At 45.3% G+C, this 20,013-nt stretch overlaps 1 protein-coding gene across 2 annotated transcripts in view; it reads left to right on the plus strand.

Annotated features, from left to right (window-relative positions):
- LOC115135265 (inositol polyphosphate-5-phosphatase A-like) overlaps positions 1-20,013 on the plus strand; it is a 281,318-nt gene that overhangs the window by 152,613 nt on the left and 108,692 nt on the right. For both annotated transcript variants that reach the window (XM_029669757.2, XM_029669756.2), the window contains exons 6-8: positions 650-753; positions 17,391-17,443; positions 18,332-18,451. In XM_029669757.2, the coding sequence (XP_029525617.1) occupies positions 650-753; positions 17,391-17,443; positions 18,332-18,451 (277 nt within the window). The remainder of the gene's footprint in view (positions 1-649; positions 754-17,390; positions 17,444-18,331; positions 18,452-20,013) is intronic.

Genomic DNA, 20,013 nt, shown 5'->3' on the forward strand with positions numbered 1-20,013 from the left:
CGCCCAGGTTTGGTCGGTGTAGGCCGCCGTTGTAAAAAAAATAATTTGTTCTTCACTGACTTGCCTAGTTAAATAAAAAATAAATGAAATACAACATGGATGCCTTAGGTGATCCATTGTTGAGGTGAACCGAATAGCGACGCCGTGACATACTCCTAGGATTCAGGTTCAGAGATATTGAACTGTTTTTACCTCAAAGATATTTTCAGCCTTTTACCCGCTGAGTAAAACATGCTCACCCTTTAGGACTGTTCAAAAGGCAAAAAAATTATCCGAGAGGTCAAAATGGTTTGGCATGTCAAGCTCTCTGACACTGATCCCATGAGTGTGGGACACAGTGTCACGCTGTTTGGTTCGCCTTAGATCATCTAAGGCCTCCGTGTAAGTACAACACACAACCTGAATTTATACTGGGTCGGCGTGGAGTATCTGTTGCTTCACCTAGGAGTTCCCTTATGCTTCCACGAACAACCAGCAGGTGGTGTAGTAGGCTGATGAAGCCCTTGCTTTAAGCGTGCATGACGACATCTAGAATCTAGATCTACACAACACTGTTTTGTGACGTTAGTAGGTTTGAATCGTGCTCTTAAGACAAGCTAGTATTGTATTAACACGGCCTCTGGCTTTCTGTCTGTGTTTTTCCCCACAGCCAAGAAATTCAAGAAGGTGGTTGGGAAAGAGATCTACTCAGACACTCTAGAGAGCACACCCATGTTGGAGAAGGAGAAGTTTCCTCAGGACTACTTCCCAGAGGTGCGTATCCTTCCACTGTTGCTGTAGTGACTGAGAGGGACTATCTCTCAGCCTCTACTGCTTTCTGAAGCTCGGGGACTTTGATTGACAGAGTGCTGTCATTAATGAACACGACACAGCAATGTGATATCATGACACCATTAATAAAAGACAGCTGATCTACATGATTTTAGCCCCGATTCAGCTGTCCCAGACAAGTTTCTGACATCTGAGACAAAATCCCTATATCACTGACGCTCGTTTAATGTAAGCGTGTCAGAGACGCAATTTGAGGGCTACCGATCTTCTCTTTGAGCAGCCCCAGACATCCCAATATTTTCAAACACGTTTGATTTTATTGGCACAAAATCTGCAATGCTCTTGTAGTATGAGCATGTCTTGAGAATTGTGATCAGCAATAGCCAATGAGAGCTCGCCAGAGAACAAGCCAGTGAGATGATGACGTTGTTTCTTAAAGGGGAGGCAGGGTAGCCAAGTGGTTAGAGCGTTGGACTAGTCACCAAAAGGTTGCAAGTTCAAATCCCCGAGCTGACAAGGTACAAATCTGTTGTTCTGCCCCTGAACAGGCAGTTAGCCCACTGTTCCTAGGCCGTCATTGAAAATAAGAATTTGTTCTTAACTGACTTGCCTAGTTAAATAAATAAAGGTCAAATAAAATGTGAGTCTCAGCAATGTAAGGATTTTGAAGGTTTTGCAGGTTTTACACCCGGCGTTAGGCATGGACCTTGTTAATACATTTTGGATGCTTACATTTAGTCCCCATAATACAGTAGGTATCGCAAGTGCTGAAAAAGTTTTGGTTATATTGGTTTGTATTTTATTTGACTTGCAACACTTTTGCGGCACTTTGTTTTTGACATTTTTTTAAATATCGAAATGGTGTATATTGCATAATACATTTTTTATATTTTCAAAAGTAGGCATATGTTTTTACCCAATAAACCACAGAAAAACAGAACTTTGGTACTATTACACATTTATGGCAGTGTTTCCTCTTCATCAATGGCGTATTTCCCTTTACTGTTTTGCATTTTCACAAAAGATACGGTATGAAGTGAAAACATAAGGTTATTTTGCTTTCTGCATCTTTTTTCTTTCTTTACTTTACTTTCCCTCAAAAAGCAAATGAATACAAGGATCAGTTGAACAGTGGAAGATTGAGATGGCACTCTTGCAAAAGCGTTAATTCGGTGGCTTGCTGGGCTTCGTAGTGCAGCCTGTGTGCGTTGTATATCTGTTCGTTCTGTGGGCTCCTCTGCTGGGTCCACATCATAAGGGAACGTCGCGCTGTGCTGATAATGTAATAAAGAGCATGAGTGCCCGCGTGTCAGCCCCATGCTCCTCGCTCATCTGTCAACCGCGCTCCGCCGGCCACCTCAAATATATGCAAAGGAGATGGATACATCCTTTCACAGACGCAGTCTCCCAATTTCCATCTCTTTCACACACACACTCTCATGTACACATTTTCTCTCTCTCTCTTCTCTCCCCTCTCATGTCTCCCCTCTCTCCTGTCTCTCTCTGTCCCCCCCCCCCCCACTTTGGAGTTCCCCAGTTTGCCATTTTCAAAGATGATCTAAAACCAATTACATCGATTGAGGCGTGAAGTCGTTTAAAATTATTACGAGAAACGGGTGTTTGGTGCGTTACGAGGACAAGCGCAAAACAAACCTGGGTGTGAAAAGAAGCAAGCAGATGCCTGGGAAAGTTTGCTCCCTGATTTATGCCTCTTTCCCGGCTGGGTTATGAATCCAGGATGATGCTCCTGAGAGCAGCACTCCAGATAATGTTAGACATTTAAAAATAGCAGATTTGTGTAGACTATCAGGGCCGAGTATTCCCCCCCCCCCCCCCGCCCAGCTCCGTAGTGAGAAATTGGTTATCATAGATCACAGATACTGCTCAAACCTCTTATGAAAGATGAATTAATTTCACTAATGCTTTAATGCAGAGCTCTCATGAGGAAGTCAGGCGCGCGATAACCCCTGCCTTGTCCCCGCTTCCTCCATGGTGATTTATGCTGTCTTTTAGTAGATGAAACCGCCTGGATTTGCCATTCGTCTGCAGCCTTAAGGAATTCTATTAACAGGGGATCTGGGACAAGACGGACCGCAATGGGGGGGGGGGGGGTCCAACTGGGTTCTACAGGGTACCGCTCTGGGTCTCAAGAGTGTTGTGGAAACCGGATAGTCATCCTAAGACATGATATACTAGCAGAGATCTCTCCAAGACCATGTGAGCTACAGAGAGCATGGGTTAATGCATGTTATCTCCCATTAGAATCTACTGTGTAAAGGTATAATTTTCTGTCATTTTCTCATGTTTTGATACCCCGTATAGAGAGGTGAAGCTGTAGAATGTGTCAGCGGACAGTTTAGCCAGCTTGTCGGAGACTGACACCTCTCTTTCTCCGCTTGCACGTTAGCTTTACAGTCCACCGTTAATTAACTGTCACTCGGAGAGGGCCTGGTGACATCATGGTGGGAGGGGTTGTTCTGTACGGCCCCTGTTTGAGTGACAGCGCTGGTTAAAGACTAGCAATGTAACAGAGACAAAATTACATTTCCTGGCATCTCTTAAATTTGAGTGCCCTTGGGTTGGTTGTGTGTGTGGGTGTATGCTAGTGTACAGTTGAAGTCGGAAGTTAACATACACTTAGGTTGGAGTCATTAAAACTTGTTTTTCAACCACTCCACAAATTTCTTGTTAACAAACTATAGTTTTGGCAAGTTTGTTAGGACATTTGCTTTGTGCATGACACAAGTCATTTTTCCAACAATTGTTGATTATTTCACAATTCCAGTGGGTCAGAAGTTTACATAAACTAACTTGATTGTGCCTTTAAACAGCTTGGAAAGTTCCAGAAAATGATGTCATGGCTTTAGAAGCTTCTGATAGGCTAATTGACATAATTTGAGTCGATTGGAGGTGTACCTGTGGATGTATTTCAAGGCCTATCTTCAAACTCAGTGCCTCTTTGCTTGACATCATGGGAAAATCAAAATAAATCAGCCAAGATCTCAGAAAGAAATTGTAGTCTGGTTATTCCTTAGGAGAAATTTCCAAACGCCTGAAGGTACCGCGTTCCTAGGAAACTATGCAGTTTTTTGTTTTTTTACGTGTTATTTCTTACATTAGTACCCCAGGTCATCTTAGGTTTCATTACATACAGTCGAGAAGAACTACTGAATATAAGATCAGCGTCAACTCACCATCAGTACGACCAAGAATATGTTTTCCGCGACGCGGATCCTGTGTTCTGCCTTACAAACAGGACAACGGAATGGATCGCATGCAGCGACCCAAGGAAACGACTCCGAAAAAGAGGGAAACGAGGCGGTGTTCTGGTCAGACTCCGAAAAAGGGCACATCGCGCACCACTCCCCAGCATTCTTCTTGACAACAAGGTTGACGAAATCCGAGCAAGGGTAGCATTCCAGAGGGACATCAGAGACTGCAACGTTCTCTGCTTCACGGAAACATGGCTTACTGGGAAGACGCTATCGCGCCGACAGAAACAAACATCTTTCTGGTAAGAAGAGTGGCGGGGGCGTATGCCTCATGACTAATGAGACATGGTGTGATGAAGGAAACATACAGGAACTCAAATCCTTCTGTTCACCTGATTTAGAATTCCTCACAATCAAATGTAGACCGCATTATCTTCCAAGAGAATTCTCTTCGATTATAATCACAGCCGTATATATCCCCCCCAAGCAGACACATCGATGGCTCTGAACGAACTTTATTTAACTCTTTGCAAACTGGAAACCATTTATCCGGAGGCTGCATTCATTGTAGCTGTGGATTTTAACAAAGCTAATCTGAAAACAAGACTCCCTAAATTTTATCAGCATATCGATTGCGCAACCAGGGGTGGTAAAACCTTGGATCATTGTTACTCTAACTTCCGCGACGCATATAAGGCCCTGCCCCGCCCCCCCTTTCGGAAAAGCTGACCACGACTCCATTTTGCTGATCCCTGCCTACAGGCAGAAACTAAAACAAGAGGCTCCCACGCTGAGGTCTGTCCAACGCTGGTCAGACCAAGCTGACTCCACACTCCAAGACTGCTTCCATCACGTGGACTGGGACATGTTTTCAGATTGGCCAGATGGAAATATTGATGAATACGCTGATTCGGTGTGCGAGTTCATTAGAACGTGCGTCGAAGATGTCGTTCCCATAGCAACGATAAAAACATTCCCAAACCAGAAACCGTGGATTGATGGCAGCATTCGCGTGAAACTGAAAGCGCGAACCACTGCTTTTAATCAGGGCAAGGTGTCTGGTAACATGTCCGAATATAAACAATGCAGCTATTCCCTCCGCAAGGCTATTAAACAAGCTAAGCGTCAGTACAGAGACAAAGTGGAATCTCAATTCAATGGCTCAGACACAAGAGGCATGTGGCAGGGTCTACAGTTAATCACGGACTACAAGAAGAAACCCAGCCCAGTCACGGACCAGGATGTCTTGCTCCCAGGCAGACTAAATAACTTTTTTGCCCGCTTTGAGGACAATACAGTGCCACTGACACGGCCTGCAACGAAAACATGCGGTCTCTCCTTCACTGCATGCTCTGAGGTGAGTAAGACATTTAAACGTGTTAACCCTCGCAAGGCTGCAGGCCCAGACGGCATCCCCAGCCGCGCCCTCAGAGCATGCGCAGACCAGCTGGCCGGTGTGTTTACGGACATATTCAATCAATCCCTATACCAGTCTGCTGTTCCCACATGCTTCAAGAGGGCCACCATTGTTCCTGTTCCCAAGAAAGCTAAGGTAACTGAGCTAAACGACTACCGCCCCGTAGCACTCACTTCCGTCATCATGAAGTGCTTTGAGAGACTAGTCAAGGACCATATCACCTCCACCCTACCTGACACCCTAGACCCACTCCAATTTGCTTACCGCCCAAATAGGTCCACAGACGATGCAATCTCAACCACACTGCACACTGCCCTAACCCACCTGGACAAGAGGAATACCTATGTGAGAATGCTGTTCATCGACTACAGCTCGGCATTCAACACCATAGTACCCTCCAAGCTCGTCATCAAGCTCGAGACCCTGGGTCTCGACCCCGCCCTGTGCAACTGGGTACTGGACGGGCCGCCCCCAGGTGGTGAGGGTAGGCAACAACATCTCCTCCCCGCTGATCCTCAACACGGGGGCCCCACAAGGGTGCGTTCTGAGCCCTCTCCTGTACTCCCTGTTCACCCACGACTGCGTGGCCATGCACGCCTCCAACTCAATCATCAAGTTTGCGGACGACACAACAGTGGTAGGCTTGATTACCAACAACGACGAGACGGCCTACAGGGAGGAGGTGAGGGCCCTCGGAGTGTGGTGTCAGGAAAAAAACCTCACACTCAACGTCAACAAAACTAAGGAGATGATTGTGGACTTCAGGAAACAGCAGAGGGAACACCCCCCCTATCCACATCGATGGATCAGTAGTGGAGAGGGTAGCAAGTTTTAAGTTCCTCGGCATACACATCACAGACAAACTGAATTGGTCCACTCACACTGACAGCGTCGTGAAGAAGGCGCAGCAGCGCCTCTTCAACCTCAGGAGGCTGAAGAAATTCGGCTTGTCACCAAAAGCACTCACAAACTTCTACAGATGCACAATCGAGAGCATCCTGGCGGGCTGTATCACCGCCTGGTACGGCAACTGCTCCGCCCTCAACCGTAAGGCTCTCCAGAGGGTAGTGAGGTCTGCACAACGCATCACCGGGGCAAACTACCTGCCCTCCAGGACACCTACACCACCCGATGTTACAGGAAGGCCATAAAGATCATCAAGGACATCAACCACCGAACCACTGCCTGTTCACCCCGCTATCATCCAGAAGGCGAGGTCAGTACAGGTGCATCAAAGCTGGGACCGAGAGACTGAAAAACAGCTTCTATCTCAAGGCCATCAGACTGTTAAACAGCCACCACTAACATTGAGTGGCTGCTGCCAACACACTGTCATTGACACTGACCCAACTCCAGCCACTTTAATAATGGGAATTGATGGGAAATGATGTAAATATATCACTAGCCACTTTAAACAATGCTACCTTATATAATGTTACTTACCCTACATTATTCATCTCATATGCATACGTATATACTGTACTCTAGATCATCGACTGCATCCTTATGTCACTAGCCACTTTAACTATGCCACTTTGTTTACTTTGTCTACATACTCATCTCATATGTATATACTGTACTCGATACCATCTACTGTATGCTGCTCTGTACCATCACTCATTCATATATCCTTATGTACATATTCCTTATCCCCTTACACTGTGTATAAGACAGTAGTTTTGGAATTGTTAGTTAGATTACTTGTTGGTTATCACTGCATTGTCGGAACTAGAAGCACAAGCATTTCGCTACACTCGCATTAACATCTGCTAACCATGTGTATGTGACAAATAAGATTTGATTTGATTTCATCTGTACTTGCGTACAATAGTATGCAAGTATAAACACCATGAGACCACGCAGTCGTCATACCGCTCAGGATGGAGAGGCGTTCTGTCTCCTAGAGATGAATGTACTCTGGTGCGAAAAGTTCAAATCAATCGTAGAACAACAGCAAAGGACCTTGCGAAGATGCTGGAGGAAACAGGTACAAAAGTAAGTATATCCACAGTAAAATGAGTTTTATATCAACATGACCTGAAAGGCCGCTCAGCAAAGAAGAAGCCAGTGCTCCAAAACCACCATAAAAAAGCCAGACTAAGGTTTGCAACTGCACATGGGGACAAAGATTGTACTTTTTGGAGAAATGTCCTCTGGTCGGATGAAACAAAATTTTTACTGGGATTCAACGTCAGGAATTGTGAAAAACTGAGTTTAAATGTATTTGGTGCAGGTGTATGTCAACTTCCGACTTCAACTGTATTAATGTTGTGTGTTTGTTTTGACCCCTACTCATACCGCTGTCACACACACCCTTGCTGTCTCATGTAGACCTCTCATGTCCACAATGGGGGTGAACAGGATCCTACTGTGACCCCAAGTCCCCTGGGTTGAGTCTGCTGAAATGACAACCCCTCCCTCCATGTATGCAAAACACACTGCCCTCATACTCCACAGACTGTGAGTTATGGCTTGAAGTGGAGGAGAAATGAGGGAGGGACATTAATTGAAAAGCTGAATAAGAAGGAACTGGTCAAAATAGCGGGCCCATTTTCTTTTGAAAGGTCGATGTGATGGATTTGGTGACCTGTCATTTCTTGTTGTTCCGTTAATCCTTTCGACCCGCCCGGGTATTTATCAATATATTTGTTGGTGCAGGAATACATGCTTCCATAAAACATTGCATCGTAAGTATTTCTCCTTGGCTTATATAAATAAAGTGTACGACCGAGACGTCAATCTCCCCTTTCCAATGATTGTGCACGGAAGTGGAAAAAAAACAAACCGGGCCATAGATCATTGTCCTTACAAGTTTGTACTTCTTGGTTGCTACCACACGTCTGCTCATAAAAGCATTGGTTGTGGACTACACTCACACCCTTTAGTACCCTCTGCTGTAAACTCTGATATCATGATTATGCGGCAGCCATACATGTCCAGTTTTCAATGCAAGTCAACATCCCTTTAAATGGGAAAGTGGTATTGGTCTCTACCCATGGTCCAGAGACCGTCCAGCTAGATCTGTCCTATAGGCTACGTGCCCCATTCCCCAGCCCCTGTATATACTGTACTGTATGTCCTCCCCTCAGTCCCCACTGTCTCTAGAAAGGGCTTGTCCTTCCCTTAAACCTCTACACAACACTTTCCCTCCCATCCCACACACACTCAGTCTTGTCCATTTCCTACGCAACACACCCCAGTCAGACCCCCCTCTCTTATTTGATGGGGATGATGGAATAAAGATACATGTGGGGGGGGGGGGGTTCTGCATGAGGCCAAATCAGTCAGGGTTTGTGTGTGTTACTTATTTCTCACAGTGCATATCTGTTACGGGGACTTGTGTAACCCTGTCCTGTACTCCCTTATGGGTCTGCCCCACCGCACACTGTTTATAGGGGGATGGTCTGTCAGCCGAGATATAAGAAAGGTCAACAACAACAAAAAACGGAGTGTGTTGTGGTGGGGGACCGGGGAGTGGGATTGGTGTTCCGCAATCCTGTACCACCCCTGACACGCGTGACATTTGATAGTGGAAGTGAGGACCTCCGATGGACACAACTGGGGAGTTTATGGTGTCTCTTCATTGCATAGCGAATCCATTTTACAGCCCCATAGCTCGCTCCCCACTACTCCCCTCTCAGTCCCCTATCTGTATTGGCTGGGAGCCTGGCTGTCATGGCTGACCCACTCTGTATGGCCGTTCATCACTGTCACAGCCTGGGCACCCATCACTGGCCACGGAAGGTCAGCCTGTGACAACCTTTTACTGCCTCACTCCACCACCCGCCCCCATGGTGACCCCTCACTGGCCAGGCAAGACCTGAGCCCTCCCAGACGCTGGGGGGCTGGACATATCACCTGGGCCTATGCTGCTCTGTCAGATGAAGTGTAGATGTTGTCTCTGTCTATCTCACTCACTGATGATGCTGTGGTACCAGCCTGAGTGGCAGCTTTTCAGCTGTCTTACCTAGAGCAGGGTTTTGGAAAACCTGGCCTAGAGCAATAGGAAATGTACATTTTTATCTCTCAGGCCAGAGTTTTTTCCCACCTGACCCTGTAACACATTATGTAGGCATTAAGGTGAGGTCGACATTTCACTCTCGCGTTTGATTGGGTGCGTGACAGTTGGTTGTCACTCCCAGTCTGAATTTCCCAGTCCCCTTGTGAATGACAGCTCTGTGTGTTGATGAATGGAAGGGAATGTGTGCGTGTCACATTAACCAAACGATAAGACAAGGGTCAATCAGTCATAGGAGGAGGAAATGGGGCAATCTGAGGTTGCACGTCAGGGACGTGATGGATTTTTGTGTTGTGATGTGTAGTTAATGACTCTTTAAATTAAATTTAGATGACATATATTTTGTGCTGCGTTAAGAGAGCAGGTTTGGACAGCACTCCCCTCCCCGTCATCCTCTTCATCCTCTTCTTCATTTCCCTTCTCTCTTTATTCATGTTCTTACAATGTTGTTACATACTGTATATCACGTCATATATATATATATATATATATATATATATATATATATATCTCTCTCTCTATATATATATACACACACAGTACATATATAAAGTCCGGTAAAATAGATATGAGATATGATGCCAACAAATTTCTACTTACCACCTAAATGTAAATGTGGTTATTAAATGAATTTCCTTGAAACATCTGTGTTTTGTTGAATTTGTTGAAGTACTTTCATTTATAATGACTACATCATGTAAGGTATTCGTTCTATTATTTGTATTTTTTTAAATTATCACAAAATATTTATTGAGTGCATTATGTTCATGAAAAACTATTTTGGTTTACCTTAAACCAGTCCGTCTACCGCAACTGACCCGGAGCACATTCCTCTCAGGCTCACTCTCTCTCTCACACACTCTCTCCTCTCTCTCACACACTCACTCTCTCTCTCCTCTCTCTCTCTCTCGGTCTCGGTCTCTGTCTCACTCACTCACTCACTCATTCTCTCTCGATCTCACTCACGATCTCACTCACGATCTCACTCACTCACATACGCACACACTCAAAGTCATAATGTCGGACAGTGTGATATAATTGGGCCCATACATTCTGCCAGGCGGTATAGATTAATTCAAGTATGCTAATGTAATTCAATTTGATACAGTTCATCTTGTACTAATGCAGATTGAAGGATGTGAGACGCAATCAAATTGCTTTCAGGCCTACACATTTGCATCTAAGTTTTTAAATAAAATTAGTCAATTTGTAATTATGTGACCTGAGCCATAATTAGTTTATTCATCGCCATGGTTAACTCCCCATTAGGACGCTTCGATAGCTCCTGGGTTATTTATTTATTTATGCATTCAAAATTAGGACGGTTGCGGCATCAATTTGTCTCTCATTTAATAATGAGCTTCATGGTAAATCATGTGCTGTGTGAGAGCTGGGACTCCTGACTGGGTAATTCACTCAGTAGCACTAATGGGGTGAGGCTATAGGAGGTTGACCAGGTGGCTATTGGTCAGGCCTCAGACCATTTTGGAGGTGATACTGTTTTTTCCCGTTGTCATGCAGTGTCATTGTGCTCAGGTTGGACATCCATCCAGGGGAAAGGGATCATACTGAAACAAAACAAACTCTTAGAGGGTTGTCTTTGCATTGTTATAGCACTCGTATGAATGGGATGACTGTGTATGCCATTTGAGATTGTGTTTTTAAATTAATAGAATATTTAAAACATACAATATACCAGCAGTGAAGCCACTCAACAACTACATTACGGTAGTCATCTAACAGACTCCCATCCAGAGTGACTCACCGAAGCAACCAGGGTCAACGCCCTGCTCAAGGGCACATCGACAGATCTCCCACAAGGTCAAAAAACGGGCACCCGAACCAGCGATCTATCAGCCACCAGCCCTCCATGATCCCCCCCCCCCCGAGCTGTCCCTCAACCATCCCAGACCCTCCTCACAGCCCACCCCCCCCAGGACCCCTGTGCCCCCCGAGCCCCCGTCCCCAATGCACCAACAACCAACAAAATGAACAAAATAGAATAAAGACCAAGGAAAACAGAAAACAATGCAAAAATCATCAAGGACAACAAAAATCAGAACAGCAAGGCCAACTGAATATGTTTGACTGCATGTATGGCACTATTTACATGTTTGTGTCCATGTATATGGGCATTTGTGTGTGTGTGTGTGCAAACACCTGTAAGGCATCAGCTTCAGGCAAACTGGAATTGTCTAACAACACTGCCCCTCAGTGTCATTCAAACTTAATTTTGTTTTGTTTAATTTTGACTTTATTTATTTTTTGACTTTTATCTTTGACCATCATTCTATCCCCCGCCCAGCAGCTCTACTCCCACTTGTCTCCAATTCCACATCCCAACTCTCAGCTTCCCTCAGCCCATCCCACCTATCTCTGCTGGCCACCCTCTTCCGATTTCTATGCACCATATATCTTTCAACTATCTTTCAACTGTAATATCCTATGTTTCACGGAATCGTTGCTGAATGACGACATGGATATTCAGCTAGCGGGATATACGCTGCACCGGCAAGATAGAACAGCACACTCCGGTAAGACGAGGGGGGACGGTCTGTGCATATTTGTAAACAACAGCTGGTGCACAAAATCTAAGGAAGTCTTTAGATTTTGCTCGCCTGAAGTAGAGTATATTGTGATAAATTGCAGGCCACACTACTTGCCTAGAGAGTTTTCAGCTATACTTTTCGTGGCTGTTTATTAACCACCACAGACAGATTCTGGCACTAAGACCGCACTCAGTCAGCTGTGTAAGGAAATAAGCAAACAGGAAACTACTCAACCAGAGGCGGCGCTCCTGGTGGCCGGAGACTTTAATGCAGGGAAACTTAAATCAGTTCTACCACATTTCCATCAACATATTAAATGTGCAACTAGAGGGAAAAAAATTCTAGATCACCTGAACTCCACACACAGAGACGCGTACAAAGCTCTCCCTCCATTTGGTATATCCGACCACAACTCTATCCTCCTGATTCCTGCTTACAAGCAACAATTTAAGCAGGAAGCACCAGTGACTCGTCAATAAAAAAGTGGTCAGATGAAGCAGATGCTAAACAACAGAACTGTTTTGCTATCACAGACTGGAACATATTCCGGGATTCTTCCGATGACATTGAGGAATACACCACATCAGTCACTGGCTTTATCAGTAAGTGCATCGAGGACGTCGTCCCCACAGTGACTGTACGTACATAACTCAACCAGAAGCCATGGATTACAGGCAACACTCGCACTGAGCTAAAGGGTAGAGCTACCGCTTTCAAGGTGCGGGACTCTAACCCGGAAGAAATCCTGCTATGCCCTGCTACGAACCATCAAACAGGCAAAGCGTCAATACAGGGCTAGATTGAATCATACTAAACCGTCTCCGATGCTCGTCTTATCTGCCAGGGCTTGCAAACTATTACAGACTACAAAGGGAAGCACTGCTGCGAGCTGCCCAGTGACACGAGCCTACCAAACGAGCTAAATCACTTCAATGCTCACTTCGAGGCAAGCAACACTGAGGCATGCATGAGAGCATCAGCTGTTCTGGACGACTGTGTGATCACGCTCTCCGTAGCCGACGTGAGTAAGACCTTTAAACAGGTCAACATACACAAGGCTGCAGGGCCAGACGGATTACCAGGACGTGTGCTCCCGGCATGTTCTGACCAACTGGCAGGTGTCTTCACTGACATTTTCAACATGTCCCTGATTGAGTCTGTAATAACAACATGTTTCAAGCAGATTATCATAGTCCCTCTGCCCAAGAACACAAAGGCAACCTGCCTAAATGACTACAGACCCGTAGCACTCACGTCCGTAGCCAGAAGTGCTTTGAAAGGTTGGTAAATGCTCACATCAACACCATTATCCCAGAAACCCTAGACCCACTCCAATTTGCATACCGCCCAAACAGATCCACAGACGATGCAATCTCTATTGCACTCCACACTGCCTTTTCCCACCTGGACAAAAGGAACACTTATGTGAGAATGCTATTCATTGACTACAGCTCAGCGTTCAACACCATAGTACCCTCAAAGCTCATCACTAAGCTAAGGTTCCTGGGACTAAACACCTCCCTCTGCAACTAGATCCTGGACTTCCTGACGGGCCACCCCCAGGTGGTGAGGGTTAGGTAGCAACACATCTGCCACGCTGATCCTAAACACTGGAACTCCCCAGGGGTGCGTGCTGAGTGTCCCCATGTATTCCCTGTTCACTCACGACTGCATGGCCAGGCATGATTCCAACAACATCATTAAGTTTGCAGAAGACACAACAGTGGTAGGCCTGATCACCGACAACGACGAGACAGCCTATAGGGAGGAGGTCAGAGACCTGGCCGGGTGGTGCCAGAATAACAACCTATCCCTCAACGTAACCAAGACTAATGAGATGATTGTGGACAACAGGAATAGGAGGACTGAGCACGCCCTCATTCTCATCGACGGGGCTGTAGTGGAGCAGGTTGAGAGCTTCAAGTTCCTTGGTGTCCACATCAACAACAAACTAGAATGGTCCAATCACACCAAGCCTATTCCCCCTCAGGAAACTAAAAAGATTTGGCATGGGTCCTGAGATCCTCAAAAGGTTCTACAACTGCAACATCGTGAGCATCCTGACTGGTTGCATCACTGCCTGGTCTGGCAATTTCTCGGCCTCTGACTGCAAGGCACTACAGAGCGTAGTGCGTACGGCCCAGTACATCACTGGGGCTAAACTGCCTGCCATCCAGGACCTCTACACCAGGCGGTGTCAGAAGAAGGCCCTAAAAATTGTCAAAGACGCCAGCCACCCCAGTCATAGACTGTTCTCTCTACTACTGCATGGCAAGCGGTACTGGAGTGCCAAGTCTAGGACAAAAAGGCTTCTCAACAGTTTTTACCTCCAAGCCATACGATTCATGAACAGGTAATCAAATAGCTACCCAGACTATTTGCATTGTGTCCCCCCCCAACCCCTCTTTTTACGCTGCTGCTACTCTCTGTTTATCATATATGCATAGTCACTTTAACTATACATTCATGTACATACTACCTCAATTGGGCCGACCAACTAGTGCTCCCGCATATTGGCTAACCGGGCTATCTGCATTGTGTCCCACCACCCCCGCCAACCCCTCTTTTACGCTACTGCTACTCTCTGTTCATCATATATGCATAGTCACTTTAACCATATCTACATGTACAGTGGTGCAAAAAAGTATATAGTCAGACACCAATTGTGCAAGTTCTCCCACTTAAAAAGATGAGAGGCCTGTAATTTTCATCATAGGTACACTTCAACTATGACAGATAAAATGAGAAAAAAAATCCAGAAAATCACATTGTAGGATTTTTAATGAATTTATTTGCAAATTATGGTGGAAAATAAGTATTTGGTCACCTACAAACAAGCAAGATTTCCGGCTCTCACAGACCTGTAACTTCTTCTTTAAGAGGCTCCTCTGTCCTCCACTCTTTACCTGTATTAATGGCACCTGATTGAACTTGTTATCAGTATAAAAGACACCTGTCCACAACCTCAAACAGTCACACTCCAAACTCCACTATGGCCAAGACCAAAGAGCTGTCAAAGGACACCAGAAACAAAATTGAAGACCTGCACCAGGCTGGGAAGACTGAATCTGCGATAGGTAAGCAGCTTGGTTTGAAGAAATCAACTGTGGGAGCAATTATTAGGAAATGGAAGACATACAAGACCACTGATAATCTCCCTCGATCTGGGGCTCCACGCAAGATCTCACCCTGTGGGGTCAAAATGATCACAAGAACGGTGAGCAAAAATCCCAGAACCACACGGGGGGACCTAGTGAATGACCTGCAGAGAGCTGGGACCAAAGTAACAAAGCCTACCATCAGTAACACACTACGCTGCCAGGGACTCAAATCCTGCAGTGCCAGACGTGTCCCTCTGCTTAAGCCAGTACATGTCCAGGCCCGTCTGAAGTTTGCTAGAGAGCATTTGGATGATCCAGAAGAAGATTGGGAGAATGTCATATGGTCAGATCAAACCAAAATAGAACTTTTTGGTAAAAACTCAACTCGTCGTGTTTGGAGGACAAAGAATGCTGAGTTGCATCCAAAGAACACCATACCTACTGTGAAGCATGGGGGTGGAAACATCATGCTTTGGGGCTGTTTTTCTGCAAAGGGACCAGGACGACTGATCTGTGTAAAGGAAAGAATGAATGGGGCCATGTATCGTGAGATTTTGAGTGAAAACCTTCCATCAGCAAGGGCATTGAAGATGAAACGTGGCTGGGTCTTTCAGCATGACAATGATCCCAAACACACCGCCCAGGCAACGAAGGAGTGGCTTCGTAAGAAGCATTTCAAGGTCCTGGAGTGGCCTAGCCAGTCTCCAGATCTCAACTCCATAGAAATTCTTTGGAGGGAGTTGAAAGTCCGTGTTGCCCAGCAACAGCCCCAAAATGGGCCAAAATACCAGCAACAGTGTGTGAAAACCTTGTGAAGACTTACAGAAAATGTTTGACCTCTATTGAGATAAACTTTTGTTATTGACCAAATACTTATTTTCGACCATAATTTGCAAATAAATTCATTAAAAATCCTGGATTTTTCTCTTCTCATTTTGTTTGTCATAGTTGAAGTGTACCTATGAAAATTACAGGCCTCTCATCTTTTTAAGTGGGAGAACATGCACAATTGGTGGCTGACTAAACACTTTTTTGCCCCACTGTACATACTACCTCAATCAGCCTAGCCGTTGTCTGTATGTAGCATCGCTACTTTTATAGCCTCGCTAGTGTATATAGCCTATTTTTTACTGTTGTTTTATTTCTTTACCTACCTATTTTTCACCTAATACCTTTTTTTCACTTGGTTAGAGCTTTTAAGTAAGCATTTCACTGTAAGGTGAACACCTGTTGTATTCGGCGCACGTGACAAATAAACTTTGATTTGATTCGAGCTATGCTGCTGTTTAAGTTTACCATTCAATTTCAATCTATCTAATGGAATAGAATGGAATAGAATCCACAGATGGGAAAGTTGATGATAAATACTTTTTCTAAGAGTATTAGTTATTGACTGACCCGGTCTCTCCAGATCTCCCAACAATACTATTTATACGGTCAATTTTAGATAATTGTTATGCATTTTCAGACATTCCTGAATCTGAGACCAGAAACAGTCTACCTGAGGGCAATACCAAAATAAATGGTCTTGATTCTGTATTCTCACAGCAAAATCTGCAGAGCTTCGCTGATTTTCTGCCCCAAATATTCAACATTTTGTTGGTGGCAAGAATTCTATATAATAATTTTAGCTGAAAAGCACAAAGTCTTGAATCTTGCGTCGTTTTATATATCAACTTAACCCTGTAACATGGAATCGGTGCATCAAAAATCTCTTCCTAACTGTTTTGTCATCTGTATGGCACAGCTGTCAACATCCTGGTCCTCAAATGAAACTTGTATACTTTCCTATTTATGCTATTTTTATTCCTCCGCCAGTTTTGATCTTTGATATTGGGCAGACAAACCAGTTCCCTACCTCCTCCCGCTGTAATCAATTGGTTGTAATCTTAGATTGAGCAGACCTTCCCATGCAATTCCCATACAACTCCATGAAAGGCAACTCTACATTTCCAATTTTCAATATCATTTAAAAACAAAATACCCTTTTCAAACAACTTTCCCATAAATACAGGTATTTTATCAATCAGCACATTTGAGTTCAGCCATAAGCATTTGTTCTATCTTTTCAGGGGGATGAAATTGAAATTGTAGCCAGCTCTGCATTGCTTGTTTAAAAAAAAGAGAGATACTTTGAAAAAAGTATCAATTTCAGTTAATCGAAAATGAGACATGACAATCTGCAAAAAGGCCATTTTTAAACAATGGATTTGTTTTTTTTAGTAATCAACTTGAGAACCATTTGGGGTGCACTGCAGTAAGGTCCAATTCCATGCGATCCATGCTCACTTTCAGTCGGCATGATGTCTCCCTCTGTTACAGTGCAAGTGGTCCAGAAAAGGCTTCATCAGGACGAGATGGGCTCTGGCTGACTGGTGAGTTTCTTAGACATCTCATTACACCTCACTGCACATACGATCAAACAGAATTTCTCAGCTTTTCATTGAGGTGCATTTTAGGGTCACATCCAGCTGTGACTACCCATGAAGTCTAGCAGTATCACTCGCAGTACCTGTCACTTTGGCTTTACCCCACTATCCATAGGCTATATCCCAGGGGGCTTTGCAGGTCCCGGTCCAGTCTTCATAGAGAGGCAGGGTAGAGTCTGTCTTCCCTAGAGAGAGAGAGAGGCTTTACTTCTCTCCCCATCCCGGGATTAGATTAGACGTAATCTCGTTAGCCAAGCAGTTTCATATGACAGATGACAGAAAACATTACATGCAATTGAACCTGTGTGAGATGAATACAAACATTTTGAGAAGGAGGGATGGAGGAGGGAGGGGGTTGTAATCGAATAGAAGGATGACATGAGAACAAAAAGGGCTGAAACGGTAACACTCTAATAGAGACAGGCATGACGCGAGACAGGGACCTGAAGGGAGAGACCGAGAGAGGGACGGGGATGAGAGAGCGAGAGGGAGATTGACAGGGATGGGAGCGAGGGACACGGATAAGAGGGACATTTTACCTATATATTTAGAAGTTTGTCAGCAGGAGAAGCGTCTTGAGGTGAGACATCCACTCTCATTTACAGAGATCGATATATATAGTCAATAGTGGATCAATGAGACATGCTTAGCAGCATTAGCACCACTAGGAGTAAAGTGGACATGTCACTCAGCCTGTAGGGCAACCAGGCAAATTAAACTAACTGCTCCATTCACAGAACCAAATGTATAGCACTGGTCCACAGGTCACGGGGTCAATCATGTGATTCAGGTGTCTCAAACTCAAATATCCTGGTCTTTCGGTCTCCCCCACAGTGCCTTTGACCTGGTCAACATCCACCTGTTCCACGATGCCTCCAACATACTGGCCCGGGAGAAGAGCCCCTCTGTCTACTCCGGGATGAGACAGAAGGCCCTTGGCTTTGTTTTAGACAGGTGACTGGCACTCTCCTCTCACCCATTCGCTCATCGCTCATCTCACCATTATCTCCAACCACCCTCTCAGCACCCTCTTCCTCTCTCCTTTAACAATCTCACCATCTCTCCTCTCACCATCCTCTCCGTTCTTCTTTTCCACTCGACCCTGAGCAACACACTCGCCTCTCTGTCGGGCAGAGAATCCTTCACCCAAGACCCCACTAAGCAAACAGGGGAGCCGTTCCAGCTAACATGCTAATGTGATTTATGTGATCTCCATTTACGGTGGAGCCGGATGATGGAGTGTGTTAAAGCAGCCCCTGCTCACTACCTGGTCATGCTAACACTGAGTAGAAGCTATGTAGCAGCCCTGCATTATGTGACCCCCACCAATGAAATCAAATCTGAATGCACAGCGTCTTTCACCTCCTTCCACTTTGAATCACTGCATACATATGGCCGGCATATATTATGAAGGGTTTTGACACCTCGTGAATTACGAGCTGTGTTTTATGCATTTCAAAGCTCATATTTACCCTCTCCTTGATTCTTTCATTTGATGAAAGAATGCTCTGCGTTTAATGGACAGGGAAGTGTGGGTGTTTGAGGAATATGACAGCTTTTGCCATTTTTATGAAGCCATAATTTCCCTGGATTTATCGGTGTAATGAAGTTTCAAAAGGACCTTTCTTGTTGCTTACGTTGAGGGTTTTGACCATATTTTCTCAGCTTTGGTCATGCTCTTGAAGTTGATTTTTTTTTAAAGTCCTCTCGTAAATACGGCTAAATGTCACATTTTCTGCTGGAGGTTGAATAGCGCTGGGCTGGTGAGTGGCAGTTTCCACGCTCCCCTCTTTTAAATCCCCTTGTGCTCAGAAGGTATCCTTTGCTGGTAATTCCTGGGACATATCATTAAAAGGTGACAATGGCAGGGTATTTTTTCCTTTTTCCGGGAGGTGGGAGGGGTAACCTAGGGGGATGGGTTGTGGGATGGGTGGGAGGTGTAGGCCTATGTTCCGGCTAGGCTGGCATCTCATGCAGGGTGTGAAGGAGGGGGGGGGGGGGGGCATCGCGCCTCAACCACTCACTTTGGGGAAACACTCGGGCGCAGATCCGGACTGCCAGAGAGAGTGAAAGAAGCTGGCTGGGGCGGGGGAGGCATACAAAAGGCTCTAGGCTCTGTTAGGGGCAGTGAATAATGTGCTGCTCCTTTCACAGGGGCTGCTAACCTTTTGGCAGCCACCAGTGAACTCCATTCTCCTCTGCCGATCGGGGAAGACAATGTGCCCAGGCCCGGCTTTGAATGAAGTGCTACCACCAACAGTGTTCCCATTCAGAGGCCGGTTGGGAACCATCTTTTTGGCCATTGTCCTAACTCTGACTCCTACCCCAGAAAGAGAGAAGGGAAAGGGTGAATATCTATAGCCAAGGCCCCCTCTCTTTCCCTCCCTCCCTCTCTCTGAGCTCTAATCTCTCATTGTGGGGAGGGGGAGTGGACAACACCAGCTGAGATCCAGAGGGGCTGCTGGTGCAGGAGCCTGGTCAGTGATCTAGCCTAAGGAGCAAGCTCCATGGCTGGG

Source organism: Oncorhynchus nerka, linkage group LG10, assembly GCF_034236695.1.
Source record: "Oncorhynchus nerka isolate Pitt River linkage group LG10, Oner_Uvic_2.0, whole genome shotgun sequence".
In the NCBI taxonomy this organism is placed as follows: domain Eukaryota; kingdom Metazoa; phylum Chordata; class Actinopteri; order Salmoniformes; family Salmonidae; genus Oncorhynchus; species Oncorhynchus nerka.